The sequence below is a fragment of the Motacilla alba genome, chromosome Z, assembly GCF_015832195.1.
Source record: "Motacilla alba alba isolate MOTALB_02 chromosome Z, Motacilla_alba_V1.0_pri, whole genome shotgun sequence".
Lineage (NCBI taxonomy): Eukaryota > Metazoa > Chordata > Aves > Passeriformes > Motacillidae > Motacilla > Motacilla alba.
The window spans coordinates 19,727,155-19,755,127 of record NC_052046.1 but is presented as its reverse complement, the minus strand read 5'-3'; the positions used below and the strand labels follow the sequence as shown (position 1 = coordinate 19,755,127).

The following is a 27,973-nucleotide window of genomic DNA, read 5'->3' as shown; positions in this document are numbered from 1 at the left end:
TTCATTCAAGTGCAGCATTGTGGTATCTTAATACCTAATTTTGACTGACTTCTATCAGTTTAAGATTACAAGTTATAGTATGATATCACTCCTGTATTACTTCAGATTTTATATCATTCATGCAATTTTTTTATAATTTCCATGCAGGAAACACAACACACGGCTCTAAAAAAGGTTTTGTTGGTATTTATAGATTATACTATTGGGGAAAAAGAAAACCAAAACCAAACTAAACAAAAATCCCCCAACAAATTTTCATCTACTGATAGCACCTGGAAAGCTGTTTCTCTTTCATAAAAAGCCTGTAAGTTATCACGCAAGGCTGTTCAGATGAAAGTTTTATCTAACATTGCAATGACTTAGAAGCATGCAAACATCACATCTCAGTCAAGACTAGTGGCTGGAAAATAAGATTAAACACACCAACACAACCACTTCCTCTTGTCTGACCTCAGGCAGATATTAACCAACTAGTTTTATATATTGAGGTTTAAAATTATATCTAAAGCTCCCTAAAGCATAGATTTTAATCTAGAAAAATACTAAATATTAATTACAAAATAAAAAAAAGTGAGGCAGGAATCACCATAAGAACTAACATTTGCAAAATTACTCTAGTTTTCACTTTCCCTTCACCCCTGCACAAAACACAAGCACTCACTATTTCCTAGATCAAAGACTTATCATTTGAAGCATAGTACAAAAGGGAGGCAATTCATCGTTTCACTGGTGAATCAGAATTGTACACTAAATCTTATTTTCCAAGGTAATTATAGCATTCAGGAGCCACAATTTTTTTTTTATATTTTAAATCAAGATGTAGGCTTTAAGATTTTTTCCTCAAAAAATTAAATTATCCCTAAAATATTTTGGTTAAAACTTACAGAGATTTCTGCAACAGTAAAAGCTTTTCTGCATGTAACTATTTAATTTATTAATCAAAGCCATGAGATGACATTCCAGGAAAATAAATTTTTGAGGATTTTTCTTCTATAATAGGAAAATGTAGTATATAATTTCCACACATGCAGGCATCCTCTAAGTGGTTTCTAAAACTTAAAAGCTTATTGATAAAATTTTAAAATCTATACTCAATTAAATGTAGATTATATTACACCTCACTTTCAGAGACAACAGAAAGCACCTAAAACCTGGGTCTATAAAGAAAAAAATACACCATTTTACTATATTACTTATTTTGTTTCTGGGCTCACAAGACCCCTGGCTTTAAACACTTTTTCATAATTATATTAAACTTATCATATGCACAGTCTAAGAGCAGCAAGAATTCAGTTCATTACTTACTGTAAATAAAAACGCTGTAATTAAGCTTTTGCCATTGCAGACAAAACAAAGGAAAGAAAAGAAATAGATTCATGAGGATCAACACCTTAAAGACACCAGCTTGCAATAAGCAAAACTGGAAAACAGTAATGAAAAAAAAACTAAGAAATCAACATCAATGCAAGTGTCACACAGCAGCACTGTGTGACAGAACTCCTAAGGGTTTGCTGGACCGTGGGTGGAGGGATTCAGCGTTTAAAAAACACGAGAGTGACATCTGCCGGAGAACAGGGACACCCTCAGCCCCTGAAGGAGACACAGACCAGCACGACTGCCCTCAGCCTCCCTTAATGCCTTGCAAGAAAGCCAATTCCACAAGTCCATCTATAAAAGATACAGGCAGGCGAGAAGTTAGGAAGAATGTGCCTCACTGAGCCAGTTTTTGCCCTTCAGCATTGAATTATATGTGCCCAAAAATTAAAACAACTTCATCTACACATGAACTTCTAAGTACTATCCACTATGCTGTAGTCTTTCACAATTTGCAAGTTCAACATTACTTTGATCTTTCTCTGTGTTTGTGGTATGGAGAAACATAGAGAAAGATAATTTAAAAATTATTTTATATGATTAAAAATTATTTTAAATTATAATTTAAAAATTATTTTTTTAAAAAGCCTGATACTTTGCATTTGCATTTCTGGCTTATGGGAAGTCAAAGTATTGTTAAAGTATTGTACCATGTTGCTAACACAGTACTCAAATAAGAGAACAAAGTCCACAAGAAACAGGATACAAAAGTCATTGCCTGTAAAATCAAAACACGTTCAACTCTTGAAATCAAGACAAATAATTTCTGAAGAAAAAAACACACACAAAATCGTCCTGTGAGACCAGCTTTTGAAGAGGCTGAAAACAAATTTCAAAAGAAGAAGCCAAATCGTGCCTGAAAAGAGGCTATGACAATGCTAGGCTCTTTGCCACAGCTATACGAAAAGCTGCCTGAAAAAGCAGGAGGGAGGAAGTTCATAGGCTCATCTAAATCACTCTCACTGGAAAATGCAGTTTTAAGCCTGATCTGTACATCAAAGCATGCTTTGATGTACTACTATGGATGGAGAGCAGACAGCTGCTGAAGTGAGACGCAAAAGACAAGAATTTTGCAAAGACAACAAAAATGCAGCATCTACAATGACGCCTTCAAAAAATCATGGTATTCAAAGTATGATCGGTTCACAAAATAATCAACTGAGAATTTAGTTTAAATCAGGATTTCTCAAAATTACCTCAACATATTCTAAGAGAAATGTGATCTGGTTAAGTGCTGACAAAATGTGACATCTAACATATTTAGAAAGAAAAGCAGTTGGACACAGACTAAAAATTTAGTATGCATTACTCCATTGAATCCTTAACAGCAGCCAACAATTTTCAAAATTTATTTTATCATTTAATTGCACTAAATTAGTGGCAGAAAATTAGAAATGGGGGAAAATAAGGTTGCACTGGAAATTAAATATAGATTTAACTCATGGAATCTTTAATAGCTAAGAAATATTTATTTTTAAAATTACATTTAATTTAAAACTACAGGAAAACTACATTAAAATATTTTTATTTAAATTTTACCTCAAAGAGAAAAATTCTAGTCTTTAGTTCTGCAAGAAATAAGCTATGCTTTTTTTACCAGAAATGCTCGTAGTGGCTAAAAATATTAACAAATTGAAACAATGTGCAACTGCTTCCAACAGTTCTTGTAAAGTATCAGTATTGCAAGCCGAATCCTGTTAACCAGAAATGTCAAAGATATATACCATCTTTCATGAAAAAGATTATATTTTCCTTTTACATAAAAAAGAATCCAAATGCTTGCAGATGTTTTGCAATTATATACTAATTCACACATACAAATACTCCAGTGCTCTATGCCATAATGAAGGAGTACTACAGTACTTAAAATGTGCTGTGGACACAGAATTTTATAATTTTTCACTCCTTTGGTAGATCTTTGGAAAGGCTTACAATGCAAGGCAAAATACAGTGAACTATCTCAAACAATGAACAATGAAAATCATAGTTGGCATCATAACACTAACTTAGATTTGTGATCCAGAAAAACTGTACCTAGAATTCCATCTGATACCCGACATCTGACAGTGACAGTCCCACCTATTACTAGCATTTGAGACTGAACACTTGCAAGCCTTTGAGTTCTGGAATTGAAACTCTCTGTGAAATCACCCCTGTTTTCAAAGGAAAAATAAGCACTTCACACAAAAGACTAGGAAGTATGTAATTCTGCAGGCTACATATTAAAATGGCACTTTTTAAAAATTTTAAGTAAATTACATGGTGCTCATGAAAAGTGCTTATATTTCTCATCTTCTTTGGAGAACTCTGTCATGCATTATCAGAACCCACATATCAAAACAATGAAAGAAGAAGACCAGAACTTTTTAGTATCGTAACGGCTGCCTCCTTCCCTTGTACACATTCAGTATGAATCAGCTTAAACAAAATGAAATGTCCCTCTCACTATCAAAGAGACTACCTTTCCCTTCTGTCACTATCAGTAAATCCAGGTGTTAATATTGCAACACATACTGCATCACTTCAAAACCTATTAGCTATGAAACAGCCTTCTAACTCAGTTCTCAAGAGTAAATCATGAACAGTCATAAGAAGCAATATAAAGACAAAATGTTTTATCAGCAAGTCCTGAAATTTGAAGCATGTTGTCAGTTTCACCATAAATTCTAAAGTAACTTCTACCAACTAAAGATCTACTGTTTTTCCATCCTGGTAACCAAAACAAAGCCAACTTTAAGATGGTTAAGCAGAAGAACTCAAAACTTACTGTGGTGCGACCCGTCTCCAGTAGCGATCAATTCCATTTTTGAAGTACAGCACAGCTAACCATCTTACATTCACATCCAGGCTATGATTTGTAAAGATATTCTGTAAAAAAAAAAAAAAAAAAAAAAAAGAAGTTAAAAAAAATTGCTCAAGACCCCACAAGCAAGACAGAAATTGTATCAACGCATGCCCTGGTACATGTAGAAATACATACACCACTATGACATGGGTGTACATAAATAAAAAGCCTTAATCATCATCTGACAGGGAAGTGAAAACACTGTGCTAAACATAAATTTTTAGAGATTAAAAAAGTGTTTATCACTAGCCGAAATTTTGACTTATTTTAAAAAACAACATATAAGGCAAATGTATTGCTAACCTTGTCTGGCAGAGAAGGAAATATAAGGCTAGTAATTACTAAAGAATGCAAAAATCATCTGATTATAATGACATAGTTCCCAGAAGTTTGTGCCGCTGCAGAATACAGGATAATTCCTTATTCTAGCCAGAATCCAGTCTTCAGGTTATCTATTCATTATGTTATTTATTCATATGCCAAGAACCATCCTGTCTACCAATACTGTTTGTAAAATAGTGACCTGGTAGGTCTGCAATTCTCAAATTCAACCATGCTTAGGAAATCACAAAATTAGTTTCTACCAATAAAAAGCTATATATTTGTACATATATATGTATCTATACATATAAATACGCTTTTATATATCTGTATGTACATACAGACAAACACAGAGGAGTTATTTTGTATGGTAATAGTGTAAAATTAACAACAGAAACTAAAATAAAGGTAGGCTACTGAATCTCAACATGGGTACTATTCTGAACAGCAGCTCTCCCCCCATTTTCTGCTACATCAGATGGATTGCTCTCAAGAGGTGAGACATCATTACTCACGCTTTTAGAGAGCAAGCATGTGTGAACTCAGTGTTCTTACTATACACACTGCAGAAAGAGTGCACCACTTGCATTCCTTGCTTTTATCAGTCCAGTATGAAGGGACCTGAAAAATGCAGGGATTCTGGTCAAAAGTATCTGCTACTTTTGGGCACCATGCCTGCAAACACAGGCATAAACAAACCTTTCAAATAATTCAGCACTGTAGAAACCTAGGACCTCATTTTCACTATGAATTCAAAACCTAACTTTCTCTCAAAATCTACTTTTATTAATAGTAACATCTTTCTAGAGGTAATGGCCAACCCAAAAAAACCCAACACACTCCAACCAATAGAAAGTAAACAGACTTACATGCCAACAATGATATCAACTTCAAAACTAGCAATTGTAGAAAAATATCAGAAAGATGGAAACCCACCAAAACCACCACACAACATGGAAATTATTTGTATGTAATAAGCTCTCCTTCCCCAAAGCTCATTTAGGAAGACAGACTGAATCTCTAAAAGACTTGACCTTTCCCAAATGCAATTTAAGCATATTAAAATACTAACAGCTAACTTCAAGCACCACTTCCGTATCATAAAAACAATAATTCAAAATAAATGAAACATGGAAAACCCAAACTACTCATACTGAAACTTCCAATGAGCTTACAAGCAACTGTTCCTCTCCTTACTAAAATATTTAGCAAAAGCAAAGCTTCCACAGATAAACACCTTGAAACTAGACCAGACCTAGATAAAAAATGAACAAAAAGACCAAAGAATCTACACGAGTAGAACTTCTCATTACACTCTGTATCTACATATGAACTTCCTAAAACATGAAGTATTTAATATAACACAGTAATGCTGTCATAATAACACAGTAATGCTGTCATAGACAGAACAGGAGTGGAGCCAATATACAAACTGATATAACTTGCACAAACTGATATAACCTTGCAGAGGTTCTTTCAAAACCATCCAATTCTAAATCAAAAGAGATATATAATACCTTCAAAAAGAGAAACCCAAAAAAGTAATGATAGCAACTCTACTAGGTACTAAAACTGGTAGGATCAAGGATGCATGTTGCATACTTCTTTATGATTTTTTCTACTCTGACTGTCGCAGAAGCAAGTGCATCTCACAGTAAGTAATTACATTACTTGCCACAATCCACAGATATCAGCTGTCTTACCCACTCTCCATTTATATTAACTTGTTTCCCTGCACCCTTTTCTGCTTTATCAATGAGATGCCAACTATCTTCTCTCCCAGACAGCCCACCTGTCATGATCAAGTTAAACAAAGAAGCAGACACTTCACTTGTTTAATTTGGAAGACTATATTGATATTTCACACTTAAAGAAAGGCTGATGTGGCCACAACAAATCCACCTAGCCACATTAAAAAAATTATCAGCATTTGTATATTATGTACCAGCATATACGTCTTTGATAAGCCTGAATTTTTAGCCCTTATATTTAAAATTAACTCATATCTGCTCCCATTACCTCTGAGTGCTCAACTTGTCTACACCCTGAGGTGTAAGGTCTCAAAGCAAACACCCAGAGGAAAAAAAAAATCACTAGTGGCAATTTCTGCTATTTTCTATCAAGATCATTTACCACCATTTGCAGCTACACTATTGCAAAGGCAGTGCACAAAAGGAAATTTGAGAGCTCAAAGTATCTTCTACTCCTTTCCCTAAATCCTCAGGTTCGCCTTCAACTTTCCAAACAAATGAGAGAGTCTACAGAACATGTCACTCTGCAAATCTGAGTCATTCAATCTACGCACTGAGGACAGATGTTTGTAGAAAAAACATTTTACCTGTGTTTTTAAGACTATCATAAACATGCATAGATATTGGAGACTAACAATAGTGTTAACTTTCAAGTGTCTTTGCATGCATCCATTTTATCAGCGGTCATAGTACTTTTAGAAGTATTCACCTTCCTCATTCCAGGACCTTACTACCACAGCCAGCTCAGTTAATCTCCCTGGGAGTCTCCCTCCACTAACAAAAAAAGAAAGCTATCCCAGAGAGGTATCACACAATGCAATGGAAAGCATGAGGGAACTTCTATTAAAATGTTCATAAAGCATCATCTCCACAAAAACAAAAAGGTCCTTACTGCCTTGGTATATAAAAGGTTGCCTGCCTCTTGAGGTAGTAAAGGCAATTCCTCTGAGAAGGGCCCTCTCGGCCTTTTACCATACATAATTCACAACAGGCAAATAAAAGATTTAGCACTACTGTCCACTCATACTGTTAGAGGGTGGATTTTCACCTTCTGAATACCTGGGAAAAGAGCTTACTTTGAGATACAGTAATGACAATGTCTACCACTGTTGTATCCCACCTACTATATCCTTCAGCATAAGGATTCTACTGCCTGGACCATGACAACTCAGGGCTTCTCTCAGCCAGAGGTCATGGCTCAAGCGTGTTCTATAGACCAGTACACAAAATTATTCAGAGTTTACTTAGTAGCACTTTTCCACTGTATCTTACCAACAAGACTGAATAAAAACCTGGCTGTGTCTCCCACTGCTTCAGTTGTTCCTCAGCTGGCTTCAACACTGCAGTATCTTGGCTAGTAGCTTGGGTCAAGACTTGCAAAACAACAGTGCTAGCACTGTTGAGATCCATGAAAATCTGAAAACATTTATAAAGGAAAAAAAAACCACTTAATGAGAAAAAAATAGCAAATATAGACAGGTATTTTCCATTCTTATTATCCAAACACCCCACACTTATTTTTCATTAGACTACACAGTGTAAAGATAGCATGACACCCAATCACAGGCAGTTGAGGTACAGGGATAGAACTATTTGCTTTCAGAAATCTCTCAGCAGAAGGAGCATTAAACTGATCATTACAAGCACATTTGCTAGATCTGAGGAACTGGAGGAAATATTTTGATTGTAAAACAGTTACCTCTATTGTGAAGCACAGCAGCTTAGAGCAAAACTGCAACTAGAGATAATTACTCAGATGTAAGCAGAGCAAACCATGGGGTTGTCTGAAACAGGCAAATATGCAGATTATTAACATCTTTGCATTTTACTTTTCCTTCAAGAGAGAAAATGACACATTCGTATAGTCACATTATATAATTCAAATGCTTCCAAACAATTAATATCAATTTAATAAGAAAGCATTAAGTCTCACAATTAGTATTACATGATACAGAATCTTCCTCAATATATTTGGTTTCCTTCATACAAATGCTAACCAGCTGAACTACGAATGCATATTGCCCAATTTCCAGTGTATATGCATCCTTTCGCACCCTTGTACTCTATGAAGGCAAAACAAAACACTGCTCTCCAGATAACGGAAATTACATTCATAATAACCACAGAAACAATATTACTAGAAGAAAAAGACACACATATGAAAGAAACCATGAAGCCTGTTTTCTGCTTATAAAAAAAGTCTAAAGCCTATGTTAACTTCTAATAACATATACACAGTTGAATATTAATATACATAGGTTTTCTAAATAAACAACAAAGAACAGCTTCTCTTCCACGAGGAGAGAGAAGGAGGTTCAGATGGGGTATCAGGAGGAATTTCTTCATGGAAAAGGTTAAGCATCAGAATGGGCTGCCCAGAGAAGCTGTGGAGTTGTCATCCCTGGAGGTGGTCAAGAAAAGACTGGATGCGGCACTTAGTGCACTGGTGTAGCTGACAAAGTAGTGATCTGTCAAAGGCTGGACTCAATCTTGGAAGTCTTCCAATCGTAATGACTGTGATTTGCTTTTGTTTAATGCAAAAAAATGTTTATTTTTCCACCTTCAGGAAAAACATCAAGATTAAAATTGTTACAGTAATAGTATGAAGGTGGGAGACATGAAATTTATTCTGACACAGGTTTAAAAATTTTGATTTTTTTTTTTAGAAAAATCACCTTAACAACAAAATTAGCCACAATACTGGAGAACTTTTATACCAGTAATAGCATTGCACAATTGAAAAAAAAATATTACACCCCTGAAAAAAAAAGTTCTTCATCTCCAAATCTTCAACCATCCTCTACAAAATCCAACTAAAATTTGAAGCTCCTAAGGTTAAAGAAAGCTACGGTTAAACCCATGAAATACAAAATCACAACTCTCCTTACAGCAATAATTGAACAGGCGACTCCATCTCTGCTTTATACTCCCCATGTGAAGAACCTTCCAGTCTTTCTGCTTTAACCAGCTGTGCACAAGGTGGCATAAGGGGGAGTTTCTACAGGGGTGTCTTCTGTGAAAAGCTGCAAGAAGCCTTCCGCATATCTGACAGAGGCAGTGCCAGATGGCTCCAAGACACACCTGAAACTGGCCAAGGCTGAACCCATCAGCAACAGTGGTAGCACCTCTAGGACAACATGTCTAAGAAGGGGAAGGAAAAATCCGAAGGCTTTGGCTTCCACTGGAAATTTATATACTCCATCTAGAACACCTCTCATTAGAAGACATACTTATTTAAGTTATTAAACAGGTGACTGTTTTTAGTTTCTTATTTCAAAACAATTAGCTGGCAGTTCTAAAGATAACAACAAAGAACAACAACAAAAATCAAAGTGAAATATTTGTCTCTTTTTAAATAATGTTCCTCATTCTTGAAAAGGTTTGTACTTCCATGTAAAAACTGGAGCAGCCACTGTCTGAGCTACTGTTCAAAAAAAAAGGTCAAGAAAAATAAAACTAAGCTTAGCGGGTCAGAACAAAAATTTATTTAGCCCAATGCTCTTTCTCTGTCAAAACCACAGCAGATACCCAGGTCAGTCATGCTGGCCTGTCATCCAGAAAACACTGGTTCAAGGATTTTCTATTAAGAGGCAGAAATTTTAACAGCTCTCAAGATTTAGTCTTCAATGAATTTGCACAGTTGCTTTTTGATCCCATGTAAAGATCATTGGATGAGGCCGGCACAAGCCAAATAGCAAAAAATAATTAGAAAATAATAATCTCCCTGAAGATGGGTCAACTTTTAAATAATCTTTTAATGAACTGGTATATTCTGTATGATTTGGATAGCAAAAAATTAACTAGAAAAACATCTAATAAATGTGTAGCAAATACAAACGGCAGAGATGCAAAAAAGCTGTCTATTGCTACTGCTTTTTAAAAATTCCTCCTAACAGGTTTTGTTTTCTTCTAGTAAGTCACTGGTCTTACTTGTATTGATTTCTATTTTTTTAAAAAACAGCAAGAAAAAAAGAAAAAAAAAAGAAATTAATTAATTAAAAGAAATTTTAAAAAATAAAGACAATTCCAAGGATTTCAACAAAATATTTTGAATCAATCCTTACCGTACAAAACTCGAAATTGCAGTTTAAGCTAGCTACAAATTAGTTAAGCTAAAACAAAGGGCTACAGTGACCAAAATAAATAGTATAACCCTCTGCTTCTCCCTGAGCCCCTTAAATACCCAAAGATGGAAGGAGCAGGAAAAATGCAGGTTTTGGCTTGGATGAAGTTTTCCATTAATTTTCACACTACATTGCTGACAGGTAAATGTGCTAGGCATAAAAAAAGCAAACAGAACAGCAAGCAGCTTTAATTTCACGCTCTTGACAAAATGTGATGTAAACTTAGAACAAGTTTACAAATTGTGACTGAGCCATAACTGCCTACCAAAAGGCAAGGGTGGGATACTGGGGGCACACACAACAAAAAAACCCAAACAAGCCAAAAAGTCAAGCCATCTAAGCACACTGTTCCACAAACACCAGAGGACACCATGGGAACAAGGAGGAATATGTGACTTCAAACAATGTCAAGCCATTACAGGCTCAGGTCCTAGCATGTAATTTCAACTCTGACAAAGTCCTTACCTTCCCTTCTCACTGACAGGATTTCTATGGAGAGCTTATTCTCTGCATGCCCCTTGTAAAGACAATTGACTCAGGAAGGGCACCAGCTCCTATCTTACTGGGATCTGCTCAAAACACAGTTTTAATTACTGCCATGTACAGATGCACACATTAAAGTTATTCCTGTAGACAGACACTGCTTCACCTTGGGAGCTTAAACCCAGATCTCTCCAATCTTAGTTTGTTGCGATACCCTCACACTGCCCTATTTTTTTCTTTTTTAATTGATGAAACAGGGCTCTTCAGACCACAATTTACACAGAGGATATACAGATGCTCTTAAAACCACAGAACTGCAAAGGCTGTGAATATTGGCTCTGATAGTATGGGAGACAATCCTCACCTCTTACATATCCGACTTCACCTGTTGCATGGGAAAGGCAAAAGGGACATAGGTAACCCCACAGATTGGTTAAATCATAGGGACAAGGACTTTCTCCATAGATCATGGGACTTCTACAGCTTTACTCACTACTGAGCTTCATCTACAAGACTCTCCTAGAGATGAAACTCAGAAGGTGAGTATTAAATAGGTATTGTATTTTGGATACCTTCAGAGACATGAGACAGCTACAAAAATTTTGCCAGTCTTTCAACTTTATAAGCATCACATTTTTAGAAGGAAGGCAAGGTCTGCATCTGTGTCACAAAAGCCAGAATTTCCAGGTTTGATTACTCAGTAAGGATGTCATTTCCCTTTTTTTTATTTACTAACATCAGTCTGTGTCTTCACAATAAACACTGAGCAGTATCAGGAATGTTTGTTGCCTTCTCTGGCTTTTCTGTGGTCCACACCCATTGCTATAACAACCCAATTGCACACAAACAATTTGGAGGAAGGATAAGAAATCCCTTTCACTAGAAAGTGTTCAATGTGGTCAGCTGCAAGTCCAAGCATGACTCTTACTGCCATGCCAGAATTGTCTTGCAAAGGGAAAAGAGACCACCCACACCCCACATGAAAAAGATGCTCTCCAAGATCCCACTGGATATGACAATAATGAACTTGACAATCACATGTTCTCAAGTCTCAGCTGGCAGGAAAAAAAACAAGCACAGTTACACCTAGAATAAAAACAACACATCAAATGCCACCCTGTAGCAAAATGAGTTAGTATCTTCAGAGACCACAAATACCAATAAGAGATCAGCATCATAATCATCCAATGTCCTATACTTTACTCCCACTTTCAAACGCCATCTTCTTTAAGTGCCAAAGTGTCATTTCCATTCTTCTTTACTCTTTAATTCCCTTTCTAAGGGGCTATCTGCAAATACATTTTACCCTTCAAGACAATTCCAAGTGTCTTAAATGTTCTAGTTTTATACTAGCCATACCAGTTTAATGTTTTTCCTTAAAAGTCAATGCTTCTTATACTGACAAAAAGGTATCTAGGTGCTTTTCCCTTCACACTAAACTACATCCTAATTTTAAAATCACATCAGCTATGAAAAGAAACTGGTGACTGCTAAACATCTGAAGGGGTACAAAACAAAGGATTTCATCACTAAACACCTCCCTACTTCACTTTCTCTGAGAGAATGCAGTGTAACAACCTACTAATTTCCAGACAATTAATTCTGTGTATTTTTGTTCTCTTTTGTTAAGAATTCAATTAATTCTTTCCAACTGTAAGAAGGTGCAAGAATAAATTCAGCTAAGCTTTTATGAAATCAGAAGACAAAGCCATAAACACATCACACAAAATACAGTGTGCTCTTAGTGATCGTACAAATCATGTGCAAATACATTCTGGGCTACTTCAAGACCACAAGTGGCTCTGGGGATGTTGTGATCCTTCTTTACCCAGTGTCTGAGATGGCTCCTAGGACCCCATTTCCAGCTCGGCTCTCACAGTTCTCCCTCTCTTCAGTTCAAGAAGGAGCAAACTGGAGAGAGGCCAGAGCTACTAAGACAGTCTGTCATCTAAAGCAAATTATCTGTGAGGAGGTAATGTTTAATGATGTTTAAGACAGTGGAACCTAAGGAAGACTTAAAACTAATTCCCTGAAGAGAGCTCACAAAGAGGACTTGCTGCTTATCAGCAGATTTTACAACTAACAAACAACTAGAGAGCTACACCCGGCAGCTCAGAAGGTTTAAGTAGAAAATTGAGACTGTTGTCCACAGCACATTTTTTTCAAGGAAAACAGGAAAAACAAAGTTTCCATACTGAAAAGCCACAAGAACTCCTGAAATAAAAGTAACACAAATTCTGGCATTAAGTCATACAGACATGATACATTAGCAAGGATACTGTCACCTTCAGGAAAAATTGGTAGTTACACTGATTTCTCTCCAACCTTCTACAAACTCCTCCATGAATCTCTTTTCTAGCATTGCAGTATCTGCATCAATCATGCCACATGCTTGTAGTCCTACGGAGGAATCCACCCAAAGAACTAAAACTATCCTGGTTATTGAAGGTACTACTTAAACTCACTAATAACTACAGCAATCACCAAAACCAACACAATGACTAATGTTAAGCATCACTAAAATTTTTCAGAACTTACATATTAATTTTTCTTTATGTAATTGAACCAAGCTATCTAATTTAAGCCTCAGTAAAGAAGACAAAAATGTCTGAGCAGCAAAGAGTCGGAGGTGGTTTTTTCCCATACTGCTAGTGACAGAAACACAGGAGTAGAATTTCCAAAATTTCGTTTTTACAAAAATTTAATATTGAAACTAAAACCTAGGTCTGAAAATAGCATGCAGAAGACATAAGGATACAAGAACTAAGAGCAGCAAGAACAACAGCAATAAAAGACAGCAACAAGCAAGGCTGACAACAATGTTAAGGAAAGTCAATCAGATTATATTAAAAATTCTGAGAAGAATTTTGATATTAAACAATAACCACCAGAGTGACCAAAAATTCCCAATGGAAAAAACAGAGACTAAAGAAATGAGTGAGAAATTCCAAGGATTAACTTGAAATGACAATCACAAGTTTCAGTACTGATGGCACAGGAAAAGACAAATGGATACAGAGACAATGTAAGAACGTTTTAACATTCAATAGTAACTTTCTAGGATGACCAATACTACAAGGTCAATCTCATTCCTTTGACTTCTTCCTAATTTATCCAATTTAATGGATTTTCAAAAAGACCTGACAGACCACTTAAAACCAAACTAACACCAGACAGGTGAGATGAAAATGCCTGTTTCTTTCAGTCCTCATGCTCTGAAACAGGTTTAAACCCATCCATTTTAACTACAGTTAAATCCCACTTCTGATGATATAGTTTCAAAATGTTATATGCAAAGCATGGGTGACAAACACCTCTATCATTCATACACATGATAATAAATGGCCTTGATAAGAACAGTACAGTGAAAGAATGAGAGAAGAAAAACAGAGAGCAGTGACAAATTTGGTGTTGCCATGAAGTTTGAAGAAACCAAACTCCATAAGGAATATGCTTTTTGCAAAAACTCAGGTATATCTTATATATGTAAATTTGAATTCGGCAGCATTTTGCTGATGTGCTATGCGAGCTGATTTAAAAGCCATATCAAATATGTTACAGATATGATTTCATGGATAAGGCATGGGAAGCAAGGCACATGGAAGTGTAAGTGGGAAGCAGCAACAACCATTGCATTCAGGGCCTTGTTCTTGTATTTTACACTCACTGCTATCTTCCACGTTACAAACTGGAGAAATAACTCACCACTGCTGCACTGAGCCTGCCTCTGATCAAGGGAAGACTGCTCTGCAGAAAAACTGCTGCTCTTCAGCCTGCAGGAAGAAAACAACCACCTGGAATAAAGGCCAGTACGCTCCCCTTCCCGCAAAACACAAGTTCTCTCAGGTTAACGCCTCATCTTCCTCCCATGCCTCCCATTAACTCCAGCCGGACTAAAAACTGTTTCACGGAGAAAGCGGGAAACTGTTCCCTGGAATTAGGTAACAGTTATATACTTCCAGCTCCGAGCAGGCCCTTTGCCGCGGCCAGTACAATGGGTAAGGGAGGCCTGGCTGCCTTAGTCCCGGGGCGGTGCCCCGGAGCCGGTACCGTGGCGGGCGCTCCACGCCGGAGCCGCGCCGGCTCGGGCAGCGCAAACGGGGGCACAGCCGGCGGAGCAGCAGCCGAACCGAGGGCGTAGGAGCAGCGCCGCCCGCAGCGACACAGCCCTCGGGCTTCGTGCGCCGAGCGCTGCCCCGCTGGAAGCCGCCGGCGCTTTCCCCCTCTCCCCGTCCCCTCCCGGCCTCGCACGAACCGGGACCAGCGGACGCGGCGGCGGCACCACCGCCTCACCGGCGCGCGGCCCTGACGTCACGTCCCCGCGACGCCAGAGCGGTGCCCGCGCCGCTCCGCGGCAAAAGAGGGGCGGGGGCGGGGCCTGGGTCGGCGGAGGCGGGGCCCCGGAGCGCACCGCCCGCTGACGTCAGGCGGCGGCTGCGCGCGCGCAGGGCGGTTTGGCGCGCGGGGCGCGCGTTCCCGCCGCAGGATGAGCCGCGGCAGGCAGGGAATTCGGCCGCGCCTCCCTGATAGGTTCCCGGGGCGGTATGGGCGGCTGCAGCAGCGCGGGGCGTCACGCCGCATGTGCGTGGTGTTCATGTCTGAACATAACGCTGAAATATATATATGAGAAAGTAAAGCCAAAAATACAGAACGGATTAAAAAAGCGAGTGTACTTTATTGGCGTGGCAGCGGCTGGGAATGACTGCACCGGCACTGCGACTCCGGGCCATGAGCGGACAGGCGTTGGTGCAGTCGGGGGCTTAAAGCGCCGCGTTATCTTATCGGCAGAAATTGATGAGGGTCGCCCTGCAAAATCCTTTTTCTTTTCTTTCTTTCTTTCTTTTCTTTCTTTCTTTCTTTTCTTTCTTTCTTTTCTTTCTTTTTCTTTCTTTCTTCTTCCTTCCTTCCGCCACTTCCTTTTTTCTCCACTGTCACTTAGATCTCACGGCTGCTCCCATCCCCCGAAGGGCGGGACGGACCCGCTTTTCCCGGGAGGATCGAGCGCGCGTGCGGGCCGCGACACGCGCCCTTCGTGCCCCCACCACCGCGGTCCGCCAGCCCGCCAGGGGCCGCTGCCCCGCCCGCTGGCCGCACGCGGGGCCTCTCGACAGCTGCGGTGCCGCGCGGCACGTGGGGCGCGGGGCCGGAGCGAGCCGAGCCGGGCCGGAGCGAGCCGAGCCGAGCCGGGCCGGAGCGAGCCGAGCCGGGCCGGAGCGAGCCGAGCCGGGCCGGAGCGAGCCGAGCCGGGCCGGAGCGAGCCGAGCCGGGCCGAGCCCGACCGCGAGGGGCCGAAGTGAGGCGAGCCGGACCGGACCGAGCGGGGCTGACGGGATCCGAGCGGAGCTGCCGCTATGCCCAAGGTGCGGGCTGGGAAGCGGCCGGAGCGCCGGGAGGGCCGCGCCGGCGGTGAGTGTGGACCGGACCGGGCGGGCAGGATCCCGGGAGCCGAGTCCGGGACGGCGCTCGCACCCGAGCCGGGGCTGGCGGAGTGCCGGCGTATCGCGGCTGCCCGCGGTAACACCCCGGTCTCTTCCCTAGGCATCCTCTTCAACACCGGGGCCGGGCAGCACATCCTGAAGAACCCCCTCGTGGTGAACAGCATCATCGAGAAGGTGGGAGCGGCGGCGGGCCCGGGGAGCCGGGGCTGGCGGGACGTGCCGGGACAGCGCGGCCCTCCGGCCCGGCCGCGGCCTTCACCGGGCTGCGGCCGAACCTGCAGCTGAACCGCGGCTAGTGCCGTTATGCCGCCCGCCTGAGGGCGTGGTGGCCTTTGTAGTTGTTTTTCTCATAAACTAGCGCCAGGACATACTTGCTTTCCCCGTTTCCCACTCATTCCTTTCTAAACGACTCTCACGCTCCCTTGAATACCCAGTTCCAACTTTTTACTGTGTCAAAAGCGCTTACTTTCATTTTAAAGTCAAATGGTTGCACGAAATTGGTGCTGTGGAAGCACTCAACGTGCTATCTGTCCTTAGGCTGCCCTGCGCCGCACAGATGTCATTCTGGAAGTGGGCCCAGGAACTGGAAACCTGACAGTAAAGATGCTGGAGAAAGTCAAAAAGGTAAGTGCAGATTCTCTCACATACACCCCCTTCCCAGGCTCTGACTGTGCTGTGGCTTAGACTAGGGCAAACAGAACGGTCTTCATAGGTGTGATGAACATCAGTAGAATTACTCCATTGATACTTTTCTTAACGTATGAATAATCCAAATGGGTTTTTAGCTGATCACATAAATTTTGTGTGGTTTTATCAAACTACATTGCTGTTATCCATTTATGTGGTAAAGCTTGCTTGTGGAATGTCCATAGCCTAAGAGGGGTTTTGAAAGGATTCTTCAAACCCACAGCAACAGATACAGGGTTGGGGTTTTTATGATTAAATTCCAGTTAGGAGATGCATGGAGTTGCAAATATATACGTTTTTTTTAGGTTATTGCCTGTGAAATTGACCCTAGACTTGTTGGTGAGCTTCAGAAGAGAGTCCAGGGCACGTAAGTATCAATTATGGAAAAAAGGAGCACCTAAAGCAGCGGATCTACTTTGGTACAAATTTTAGCAATAATGCTTATCTGAGGATAACCACAATGTATATTTTCCCCCAGATGTCTAGCAAACAAACTTGAAATCAAGGTTGGAGATATCTTGAAAACAGATTTACCATTCTTTGATGCATGTGTGGCTAACTTGCCATACCAGGTATGGGACAAACAACATAGCATACAACAACATTAAAAAATTTATTTTTAAATGCTGATTTCCCAGAAATTATATTAATATTAGTAATTTTTTTTTCCTCAGATTTCTTCACCTTTTGTTTTCAAGTTGTTGCTTCATCGACCTTTTTTCAGGTATGTGGAAGAATAGAGCTCTGTATTATCCGGGAGAAAGAAAAATAGTTTTAAAAATCTTTTCAAATTCAATATTTTTTTAGTTCCTAAGATACCAGTTTGATGGGTCAGAGCTGCACTAAAGTTTTTCTGTAATAGCTAGTATCACAATTCCTGGCAATTAAGTTTATGTTGATGTATTGAGCATGAGGAGAAAATTTAAACTTGGCAACAGTGAGTGCCCAGCAGACAAAAACAGGAGTTACATCTCCTTAGTATTATAACTAAGTATAATTCTGGGGATAAGTAGGGCACCATAGCATTTCAAATACCTTCCTATTTAAGTTAGACTGGAAAGGGTAGAATCAAGGCCGAGTCACTTGCTTATCTGATCTAAAAATGTAACTGCTCTGTCTATCAGCCATCAGTAGGTCAGCAGCTTTTGATTTCTCTCAGAGGAACATTGGTAACGTTTTCAGTCAATTTTTGGAAAGCTTGGATTTGAAGGACTCAGCAGAGAGTTACTGTAAATTATTTATTAGAGTCAGACAACTCTGAGACTAGACTATCTCTTTGGTCCTGATCCATTTAGCAGTATAAATAGTCAAATTATGTAATAGCTTTAAGGAGACTTGGATGGCTTCACCAAGTTCTGTGATGGGTTTTGGGTTTTTTTCAACACACTACAAGGCAGAGTTGTTTATTATGAACATTTACTCTTCTAAGTGCTGAGGCAAATTGTGTGTTTTCCAACGGTGTTCGCTTCTGCCATAAAAATTGAATACTTAGAATTGATTTTCTCATTTCTGTTATTCTCAGGTGTGCAATCCTTATGTTTCAAAGGGAATTTGCACTTCGTTTGGTTGCAAAACCAGGAAGCAAACTGTACTGCAGACTCTCTATTAATACTCAGTTGTTGGCTCGAGTGGACCATCTGATGAAGGTATGTCACTCTGCCTTTAGGTAACCTGACTATCAAACACAGAAGAAGAGTGTTGCAAGGAGTGTGAGGAGTTTATTGCTTATTCACACAGCTGCTTGACTGCTCTTATCTAACAGGTTGGAAAGAACAACTTCAGGCCTCCTCCCAAAGTCGAATCCAGTGTTGTCAGAATAGAGCCAAAGAACCCACCACCACCTATCAACTTCCAGGTGAGCAGTGTGTACTCAACGTAACCTGTTGGTGATAATTTCATACTTCTTCTACTTGCTACTCAATTCCATATGCTGATTCTAGTACAAACTACCAGCTATTCATTGGAGTTTCCAAAATGTTTATTTCTCTGTTGATCAGGCATGTGTTATGACATTAACAGAACATGCCACCATCATGGGGGCAGCTTTGTGTATAGTGTCTCTCATAAGACCAAGGTCAGTTGGAGCACTGCTAGTAATGTCCCTTTCATCATTGTTTACATCTCCCAGAGATGTTTCTGGCTGATAATTTTGCAGGTTTTGATCAAAGGAATATATGAGATTTATCTTCAGACGAGTGTGTGTAATCTCAGAAGACAAATGTTACAGAAGAGTATTCTTAATTTTTAAAACACTTCAAGACCATTTTAGCCTTGCCCAAGGTTAGCCAGATTTTCTTCAAGTATCTGCCTTCTCTGCACGTAATAGCACCTAGGCATGAAAAAGTACAATTCAAAGGGTTTTGGGGATGAAGTATTTTCTCCTCCGTTTGTATTGCTTTGTCCAAGATACAGCTGGTTTTATGTTGTTTAGAAGGACATTTCCATGAAGGATATTCCTTTGTGTTCAGTATTGTTCTGAAGTTGTCAATAGTGACTGTTCTTGTTTGTAGTAGCTGTATGTTACTTTCTAAAATTCTGAAATTTTCAATTACAGGAGTGGGATGGTCTGGTAAGGATAGCCTTTGTTAGGAAAAACAAGACACTCTCTGCAGCATTTAAGTAAGTAACTTCTGTCAGACAACCAGTTAACCATTTCTTTTGTGCAAATGCATAGCAGTGTTACATAGTCAGTGATAGACCATGGTGGAAGATGTATATTAATGTCAAAAAGCTTTTTCTTTTAGAAGAAAACTAAGCAGCTTTTTAAAAAGAACAGTTCTGTGTAATTGTTACAGTTTTTTATAGTAGACATTAACAACCAATTGAGTGAACAATAGTCACAGTTCAGTTTTCATGCTAAACATGTACTTCTTTCAGATCAAGTGCTGTAGAGCAGTTGCTGGATCATAATTACCGAGTTCATTGTTCCCTACATAATATGGTAAGTTCCTTCTTAATCTCTTCTATTTCTGTGTACTGTGACCTACATACTGACTTTAATAAGAGTAAAAAATTAATATTGAAAAGCTTAATGTATCAGAAGGTTTTCCAAAAGTGTTTGAAGGTGGGAGGAACTTGGCTCTTTTCTTACGGAAAAATCTAAAAGGGTAATTAAATCATAGTAAAAAAGCTTAAAATCAAGTATATTATTACAATATTGTCCATATATGTATGTCTCAAGGTCTTTTACTAATTTAATAAATCATTTCTTCTCTGCTTTTCAATACTGTTGTGATTCACATACAATGAAGGAACTGAGATACAAAAATTCAGATTCAACAGAACAATACAATAATCCATAATAGAAAAAGTATAACTTACATTTTTTCACTTGAAATAGGAACTGTTCTAAGAGCAGGAAATAATTAGATTATTTAAATGAACATTTTTCTGTGTTTTGAGTAGAAAATAATTTCTATTTTTTATTGACAGGAAATCCCTGAAAACTTCAAAATTGCAGAGAAAATACAGACAATTCTAAAAGATACAGGTTACTCTGAAAAACGCGCCCGTTCAATGGATATAGATGATTTCATTCGGTATTCTTTTTTTTTTCTCTTTATGCCTTCCTTTTAAGCTTCTTAAAATTCTATCTGCATCTGTAGCTGTGTAGCATAGATTAGTATTGGGTTGCACAGGAATAGTAGTGTTTCCCTCTTAGTACCAGACACTCCTTGCTTCCAGTCCTGAACATGAGCAAACACTTAAGGCCTACTTATATATTTTAAATGCTTTTTATAATATTGAGAGCAACTAGGTAAGGATCCCTATTTAAGGTGTTTGTGTACTAGACCCTTCTGTGTCTCCTTTAAAAATGGCCATAGTGTAAATTGGTTATTAAAATTTCTCTAAGGTCTTACATGGCCTTTTTCTGCCTTGAGGATTAGGCCACAGCATAATTTTAAATATGAATGATTAATGGCTATATTCCACTCTTACTTCTGGTGGCATCATAAATCCTGTTGTAATTCAAGATAAAAGTTCCTAGCTGTTTCTCATTTGGAGAACTAAGGTAATGCTCTCTGAAAAAAACTGTGAACCTGGTAGGATCCAACATAAGTAACTGCATTGAGAATAAACCTGAATGTCTAAAATGGCAAATTTGCTAATAATTTCTAATTTCAGATTTGTTAAATTTCTTTCTTTGCAGTTGATCAGTGATGGCTGCTTTCATGCTATTTTCTTTGCACATCTTAAAAATGCCTCAAGCGGAAGTTTAAATTGCTAGAATTGTAATATACATATTTCAATCTTTCAGATTGCTACATGGCTTCAATTCAGAAGGCATCCATTTTTCATAGATACTCCTAGAAGAATGAAGGATGCTGTATTTTTTCACCAAAGTTTTACCCAAGCCAGAGTGAGTGCAATGGGACAAGCTCCTCATAAAAGCAATGAACAGAATACAGCAGGTATACCTGGACTCAAAATAGAATGTTATATGTGGTTTTATCACAGACAGTAGGCAAGAAGCTGCTGCTCAGTATTTTAAAAGCAGCAAATTTTTTCAGAGCTGAAGCGAGGTGCTGGACTGCCTCATGACTGTGTTTTCCTATATGTATCCAAAACATGGATTGGATGGATGATAATTGAAATCTGTGTTTTCCAATGATGGACTTCACCTCGGTATTTTATGTACAAGACTCAATAGTACAACCCATAATGGGTCTGGACAACAAAAAGAAAGTTGTAGTAATTCCTTTTGGTGTCAGTCATTTGTGTATTTGTTTTAAATACTTCCTTTTGATTTGAGATGCCTGTCTCTCTCATCCTTCTAGTAACTACCAGCACTCCAAGCCTGTTAGTAATCTACTTATCTTAGAGAACCCCAGTGAGTGTTTCTCAGAAAAAAAAAAAGAATGTACCTTGCAGGCATGATATCATTTACATTATTGCCTTTACCCTCTCCCCCACTGTAGGAACTGGAAGAAAAACTACCCATGGGCCAGGGCTCATAAACACAGACAGTAGGGTTGGGTTTTTTGTTAACTAAATTCAAGTAACTGTTTTTTAAGGTAACTCCTTCACTGTTAATGCAGGAAAAAAGTTTTAGCACAGATCACAGCTTTCAGTGAGATTTAGGGCAATGCATGCAAATTAGCAAAATTTCCTCAAAGAAGAACTTTATTTATACACATCATTCAATTATTAAGGTTAGAAAAAATGTCCTGAGTCCAGCTAGCAGCCCCATTGACATCCCATTGGTTTTTTAAAAGTAGTTGATTCAGAAGCGTGTATAGAAACAAGGCATCCTGAAGCATTGACTTCAAAAACTGAATTGCACATATATTTAACTGTTTAATAATTCAGTAATTCTAGTGCTGCTTCACTTCATGCAGAATGAAATGATGAGTTAGGTGGATAGCCAGAAAGAATATGGTTGGATTGATACAGAAGGAAGAAGTGCAGAAGATATGTGTCACACTTCCTTAATGCTTTTATTTTACTGGAGAGGAATAGAGTATAAGCTTGTTTGAATCCTGTTCAAGTAATTTCAGTCCATTATGGCAATGGGCTGCAGAAATTCAAGTGCCCCAACCAACCCTATCAGTTTTTCTTTATTCTAACTGCTTCAGTATCAGGTGTAAATCTGACTTATAGCAGACTCTGGCACAAAGACTGGCAGTAGATAGACCCAGTTTCAGCTAGCATGTGCTACTTGACAGGACACATGTAATTTACAAGGCTTTGTAGAAAGGTGCTGAAAGCTGACTGTACTTTCTGTACTTTTGGGACCCACAGTAAGCCATAGCCTGGTTGTGGTGCTAGGCTTGCATGGACAGATAGCATGGAAGCCACTGTTACTCCTGTAGGATGCCTCAGTCTTCAGAAGCTTTTAAAGAAGTAAGAATTGTCTAGAGCAGCTTCAGAGAAAACCTCTGATATTATATGATAACCTGTACTATCACCTGCTAACAGAAGCTACTGCCTTCTGTTCCATTGGTTTTATTACTTTTAGCTGTGATGGGTGATGATCTTAAAAAAATATTCAGAAAGAGGTGTGATGTTTTTTTAAGATCTGCTGCAAAACTAAAGTCAGGACAATGGTCTGGTAAACTTCCTTCCATATAATGAACTTGTATAGAAGAGTTGGCTTTATTTTGAAATCAGAGCCCTTTTCAAAAATGTAACCGATGTACTTAAAAATTGAAACCCTTCCCAAAGCATAACAGAAATTGTCAGATGTAATTCATTTAATAGCTTAATTTATTAAACACATTATGTAAAATCTACATTGTTTCAGTTTTCATGTTTACACACAAGAGGGTTTTTTATTTTTAACCATGATGCGACAAGAGCTTCCCATAGCCTACCTTTCTATGGGAGATACAAACATTAAACACTACAAGAAGTTCTGGCTCATTTAACTCTCTTTTCATTGCCTTCCCTTTATTCCCCCCCCAGGCCTGGCACAAACAAATAGGCTTGTATTCTGAAAGTAGTTCTTAAACATTTCCAAGGGAAAACCTGCTGATACAAACTCCTGGAAAGAAGGAGAACTCCTAGAGAGATCTACAGTTCTTACATGAAAGGTCAATCTTTTTTGCATACTGACTTGCAAAAATAACTTGAGTGCCACCACCTAAAAAGTGCTGATACACATGGCGCCATTTGTGAGAATTCAGGTATTTGTGGGATTTCTATTAGCGCTAGGTAGAGGTATTGTGCAAAATTGTCAAATGATGCAATTTCACCCCACTTTTCAGCTGCTGGCACTGTACAAAGGGAAAAATAGGTATTAGCTACTTCTTAAAGCAACAGAACTACTCAAGCTACCTGCAAACTACAGTTAATGTACATGTAACTTTGTCATGCATCAAAATCCAAGTTTTTAAAACAGTATGTGAAAGGCCAGTATGGACGTATTTATCCCCAAAGTTTGATAGTTAACTTATCCATACATAGCATTATCACACCATACCACATATCATATTATCTGCATTATCCTAAGATACAACTCTCCTCAGTACTTAAAACATTACCCTTTAATATACATCAACTAATTTATATTTTTGTGAGTTTTTGTTGATTTGTTGGTTTTTTTGGTTTTTTTAATTGTTACAGATAAAATGTTTAAATTATGGAACCATACTTAATGGTATTCAAATAAATCAAGATTCCAGATTTTCACACAAGAAATGGAATGTCCAGCTGTTCGTCTACTCTTTTAACAGCCTGCAGTTCCTCTTAAAATGATATGGCACATCCTGTGAAATGAAACTATCCACCAAAAAAAAAGTTTTCTTGAAACACACACACACACACTAAAGTAATTTATATTGACAAATAAGGAATGTAATTTTTAAGGCTGTGCTTCAGAAAGAGGATATTTAGGGTTAAGTAGCCTTCATCAAGGCACAGAATGGGAAGTGTTAAGCACAGCTGTTTGTGGAAGAGAAGTTACGTAAAACCACTAGTGAGGTGTGCATGCACGCCACAATTTTAAACTGCACAGCTGGTCTTTGTCATAAAACTGAACATGGTCAGAAGGAAGTGCTGTGACTTTTTAATGGCCACAGTTTTACTTTATTAAAAATATGGCAAATATTTCCAAACATTTCACTATTTGAATAAATGAAATATTTAAAACAAAGTGCTTCACAGATCTGAACCCTGCAGGTTGTGCTGTCTGGTCTAGAAGCATTTTGTAGACATCAGGAGCATTTCACATAAAACTGAAAATGTCATTCAGGTGAATAAGAAACAGGAGATTTCCACAAACATTGCTAACATTTTTACACTTTCAAGTAGTTGAGTTCTCTCGGTCACTAGGTTTTGTAACAAATGTGTGCTACAGCAGTACAGGTTCATGAATTCCTTTAGCAGCAAAGGCCCTTTTCAAAGGGCACGTGGTCTTTTTGGGTTGATCTGTTTACTGGCCTGTTCCTCTTCTTGTAGAGCTGCCCGGAAAGATTTCACTTTGTCTTTAAGGAAAAAACAGAAGGATGAGAACTGATGTGCCTGTGCTCAACAGATCTTGAAACTAAGCCCTGATCCTCCACATCCCAGCCCTAACAAACAACAAAGAACATTCCTCCACAAAAATAGCTGACACTACAAACTACAAGGGGATTGAGCTAAGCTTACATTCAAAACCATACAAACAAGTTACTTAGCAACTTAGTGTCTTCTTGGATACTACCTCTGTCTCTAGGCAGGATGGGTTTGTAAACGGCACAATTATATTCTCAGCATGTGAACTGTTCATACTTCCATTCTATCTTAGAGAGTCCAGGGAGATACATACTACCTATATCCTATTCCTTTCCAGCACTTTCCAAAGGGACATACAAAGTCATAGAGTACAGTCTGCCATTTCTAGTACATTCTAAAACCCAGAATACTAAATTCTAGTCCCCTCTGTTTTCTTATGAATGTGAAAAACATTTGTGAATAAGTTTTGGAACTTACTCACTGTAAATAGTTAAATGCACTGTTCATCGGTTTCATTGTAATTCAGTAAAAATGGGAGAAACTTAACGACGGAAGGTGTAGCATCCTCGTTTTTTTGTTCCTATCCCTTCCATTCCCCAATAATATGCCCAAGAATGGGAAGAAGGAAACCAAAATGATGGCAAAAATTTATCAGTTACACCGTGACAGAAGTAAAGGCTGAACAATACAGTGACCATTACATGCCATGAGCACAACATACCAAGACAATACCAAGACAGCATTTTTGACTTTATACACATTTCCTCCTGTAAAACTACAGTTCTATTAAGCTGGCTGTAAAGATGTGAGATGTCTTAGCATTTTACCTTCAGTAGGCTTTTCAAAAACCTATCTGCTGAGTTTTTTAACATAGATCAAAAAAACTGTTCCATCAGCCCTCCAACCCACCCTTGAGCTTTTGCCAGTATAGCAGTATGTCTCCTGGAGTTTAAGCAGTTAACAAAAAATGAAAAGGAAAATTAATCTCTGGGATATAACCAACTGTCAAGCTGATTTTAGAAGACAAGTGGAAGAGTTAATTTTGGGCACTAAGAGTTAGCTGCTGCAGTTTTTCAACACAGGCTGAAAAAATTCAAACAAAGGGTGTTGGAAAAAAAACCACTAAACTACCAAGTGAGCTTGATGGCACTCTTAAGGACAGTCTCAAAAATGACAGTAGGCTCCCTGCTACACTACCCTACAGCAGGTACTGGGAGTTCCTACTACTTTTTCCTCATTGCATGGCCTCCTGTTCTTTTTCATACAGTTGGTTTGGATTTTCTTATCTTCCTTTAGTGTTTTGCAAAAAAAAAGGAAAGTTGCAAGACTGAGTTTTTATTTCCTGGAGGTAAAGCACAGACTCCTCCTTAACATTAGGATGAACTGATCATAGATGTGAACTTGTTCTTAGACTGCAGAATAAATGCTCCTTCCACTGAAGGCCAGCATAAGCAGGGAAAAAAGACCCTAGAATATAACCACTTTTTTTTTTTCTCCTTGTTGTTACTGCAAGTCTCCATGGCATATGCTAATAATGTACAGAGAAGTGATTAAAAGCAACTTACCTCTAAGTTCAGTCAGAATATCAATTTTTTGCTCTAGAATTGCTTCAAGTTGGGTAGCGTAAGAATCCACATCATAGTCTACTTCTTCTGTCATCTCAAGAAGTAGTTTTTCAACTTCCAACCATCTAATGGATTCCTAGATAAAAGTTCAAAAATACAACAAAATACATCAGCAACATGTCAAGACAAAGAGCTGATTAAGACTTCTTCACACAATGACCAGACATTGTACAGCCTAATCACCTCAATAAAACAGATTTCAATCCAAAAAGGAAACCTTATTCCTAATGCAGCAAAACTGCATTTTTTCTACATTATTTTTTAATTTCAGTGGTCACATCATCACAGCTACCCAGTTCTCTTCAAATTCAGAACATTAGATGGTTGTAAAGCTGAGAAATTTAGGGAACAGAACTTTGTCATGTTTGTCTCCCCTTAGACAAGAGTCAAATGTTGAAGTCAGGCTCTAAGTTTGGGCTGCTTACCACTATATAGTCACAGAGTCATTATTACATTCAAGGAGCCAAGATAATTCTGCTCTGTTTTGAGAGAAGCTGTATAAAAGGATACCTATTTTAAACCCACTATTATATGATCTAAATCCACATACAGGAATACAATAAAGGTTGGTTAAAGAAGCTCATCTTTGCACTCAGAGCATTACAAAAAATAAGATGGTGACAAAAAAGCTTGCAGCAAAGAAGAATGCAGCCAGAACCATGCAAAATTGTGATCAAAAGAACTGAGCCCATTGGAAATGCTCTGGTTTAAAAAAAAAAAAGAAAGCAGCCAACTTTAGTACTAAGTACTAAAAAGCTTGGTTTGACATATTAAGATGAAGTCCTTCCCTCTGTGCTCCATAGCCCAAGCAAAACTGAAAATGTAGTCCAAACCCCTTGTCTATTTTTTGGCTATCAGGAGAGACGGAACTTACACTGGGGTAAGATTCATCTCACCTAACATAACCTTACATTGAAGACAAAGACTCCTGAACACGTGGAGCACTCTAAGTTGCATTGGTGTGTTTCAGCCATTTTTGTTAGGAAAGGATGTTGTGTATCAGCTGCTTTCAGGAGAATGCTGACAGAAGATGACTAGTACAGCTGTTGGATTTGTATCAGTGCAGCCCACCTACACACAGAGCATAAACTAACAAGCCATGCTGTGAACGAAGGAACCTTAGTCTTGGACACATTTCCTCCCAGAGACTGCCAGAAGGAGCAATAATCTCCAGCAGAAGGCCATATGGACACACAGAGGCAATTACATCTTAAACTAATGCAGCTTGTCTCTCCAGAAGTCGCATTAGGACACAGCCTCAGCATATGGCACATGACTTTTACACTTCTATTTGTTTTACTTCAGGGCTAATGTTCCATAATAACTAGACCTCTACATCCTCTGTAAGATGTTTTATTTAGCATCTTGCTTTATTGTGAACACACACACA

At 38.7% G+C, this 27,973-nt stretch overlaps 3 protein-coding genes across 11 annotated transcripts in view; 1 reads left to right on the top strand and 2 right to left on the bottom strand.

The window, feature by feature from the left end:
- The window catches only part of IPO11 (importin 11), a 78,562-nt gene extending 63,289 nt beyond the window's left edge, over positions 1-15,273 (bottom strand). The window contains exons 1-6 of one of the 4 annotated variants that reach the window (XM_038125742.1): positions 15,154-15,273; positions 14,604-14,671; positions 10,881-10,984; positions 7,991-8,075; positions 7,564-7,707; positions 4,142-4,242 (exon numbers count right to left, since the gene is read on the bottom strand). In XM_038125742.1, coding sequence (XP_037981670.1) covers positions 4,142-4,242; positions 7,564-7,701 — 239 coding nt within the window. In that variant the 5' untranslated portion in view covers positions 7,702-7,707; positions 7,991-8,075; positions 10,881-10,984; positions 14,604-14,671; positions 15,154-15,273. The other 3 variants (XM_038125744.1, XM_038125740.1, XM_038125741.1) reach the window with 3 other exon arrangements.
- An 842-nt stretch (positions 15,274-16,115) lies between these two features.
- DIMT1 (DIMT1 rRNA methyltransferase and ribosome maturation factor) lies at positions 16,116-23,256 on the top strand. 2 transcript variants are annotated; one of them, XM_038125753.1, is made up of 12 exons: positions 16,116-16,304; positions 16,437-16,510; positions 16,874-16,960; positions 17,329-17,390; positions 17,502-17,595; positions 17,698-17,747; positions 18,546-18,669; positions 18,786-18,878; positions 19,578-19,642; positions 19,901-19,964; positions 20,456-20,562; positions 21,282-23,256. In XM_038125753.1, exons 1-12 carry the CDS (start codon positions 16,250-16,252, stop codon positions 21,322-21,324), a joined length of 918 nt encoding a protein of 305 aa, XP_037981681.1. In that variant the 5' UTR covers positions 16,116-16,249; the 3' UTR covers positions 21,325-23,256. The 2 variants fall into 2 exon arrangements, with proteins under 2 accessions (XP_037981681.1, XP_037981682.1); XM_038125754.1 differs by lacking the exons at positions 16,116-16,304; positions 16,437-16,510 and having other exon boundaries at positions 16,883-16,960; positions 17,698-17,744; positions 18,542-18,669.
- KIF2A (kinesin family member 2A) overlaps positions 23,213-27,973 on the bottom strand; it is a 55,839-nt gene continuing 51,078 nt past the window's right edge. For all 5 annotated transcript variants that reach the window (XM_038125746.1, XM_038125745.1, XM_038125749.1 and 2 more), the window contains 2 exons: positions 26,524-26,659; positions 23,213-24,948 (listed from right to left, as the gene is read on the bottom strand). In XM_038125746.1, the coding sequence (XP_037981674.1) occupies positions 24,863-24,948; positions 26,524-26,659 (222 nt within the window). In that variant the 3' untranslated portion in view covers positions 23,213-24,862. The remainder of the gene's footprint in view (positions 24,949-26,523; positions 26,660-27,973) is intronic.

Excerpts from the sequence above, each read along its gene's own strand:
- DIMT1 (XM_038125753.1), top strand. The coding sequence starts at position 16,250 with ATGCCCAAGGTGCGGGCTGGGAAGCGGCCGGAGCGCCGGGAGGGCCGC. Across the intron at positions 16,305-16,436 it reads CCGGGAGGGCCGCGCCGGCG|GCATCCTCTTCAACACCGGG; the intron begins GTGAGTGTGGAC and ends TCTCTTCCCTAG. Across the intron at positions 19,965-20,455 it reads ATTGTTCCCTACATAATATG|GAAATCCCTGAAAACTTCAA; the intron begins GTAAGTTCCTTC and ends TTTTATTGACAG.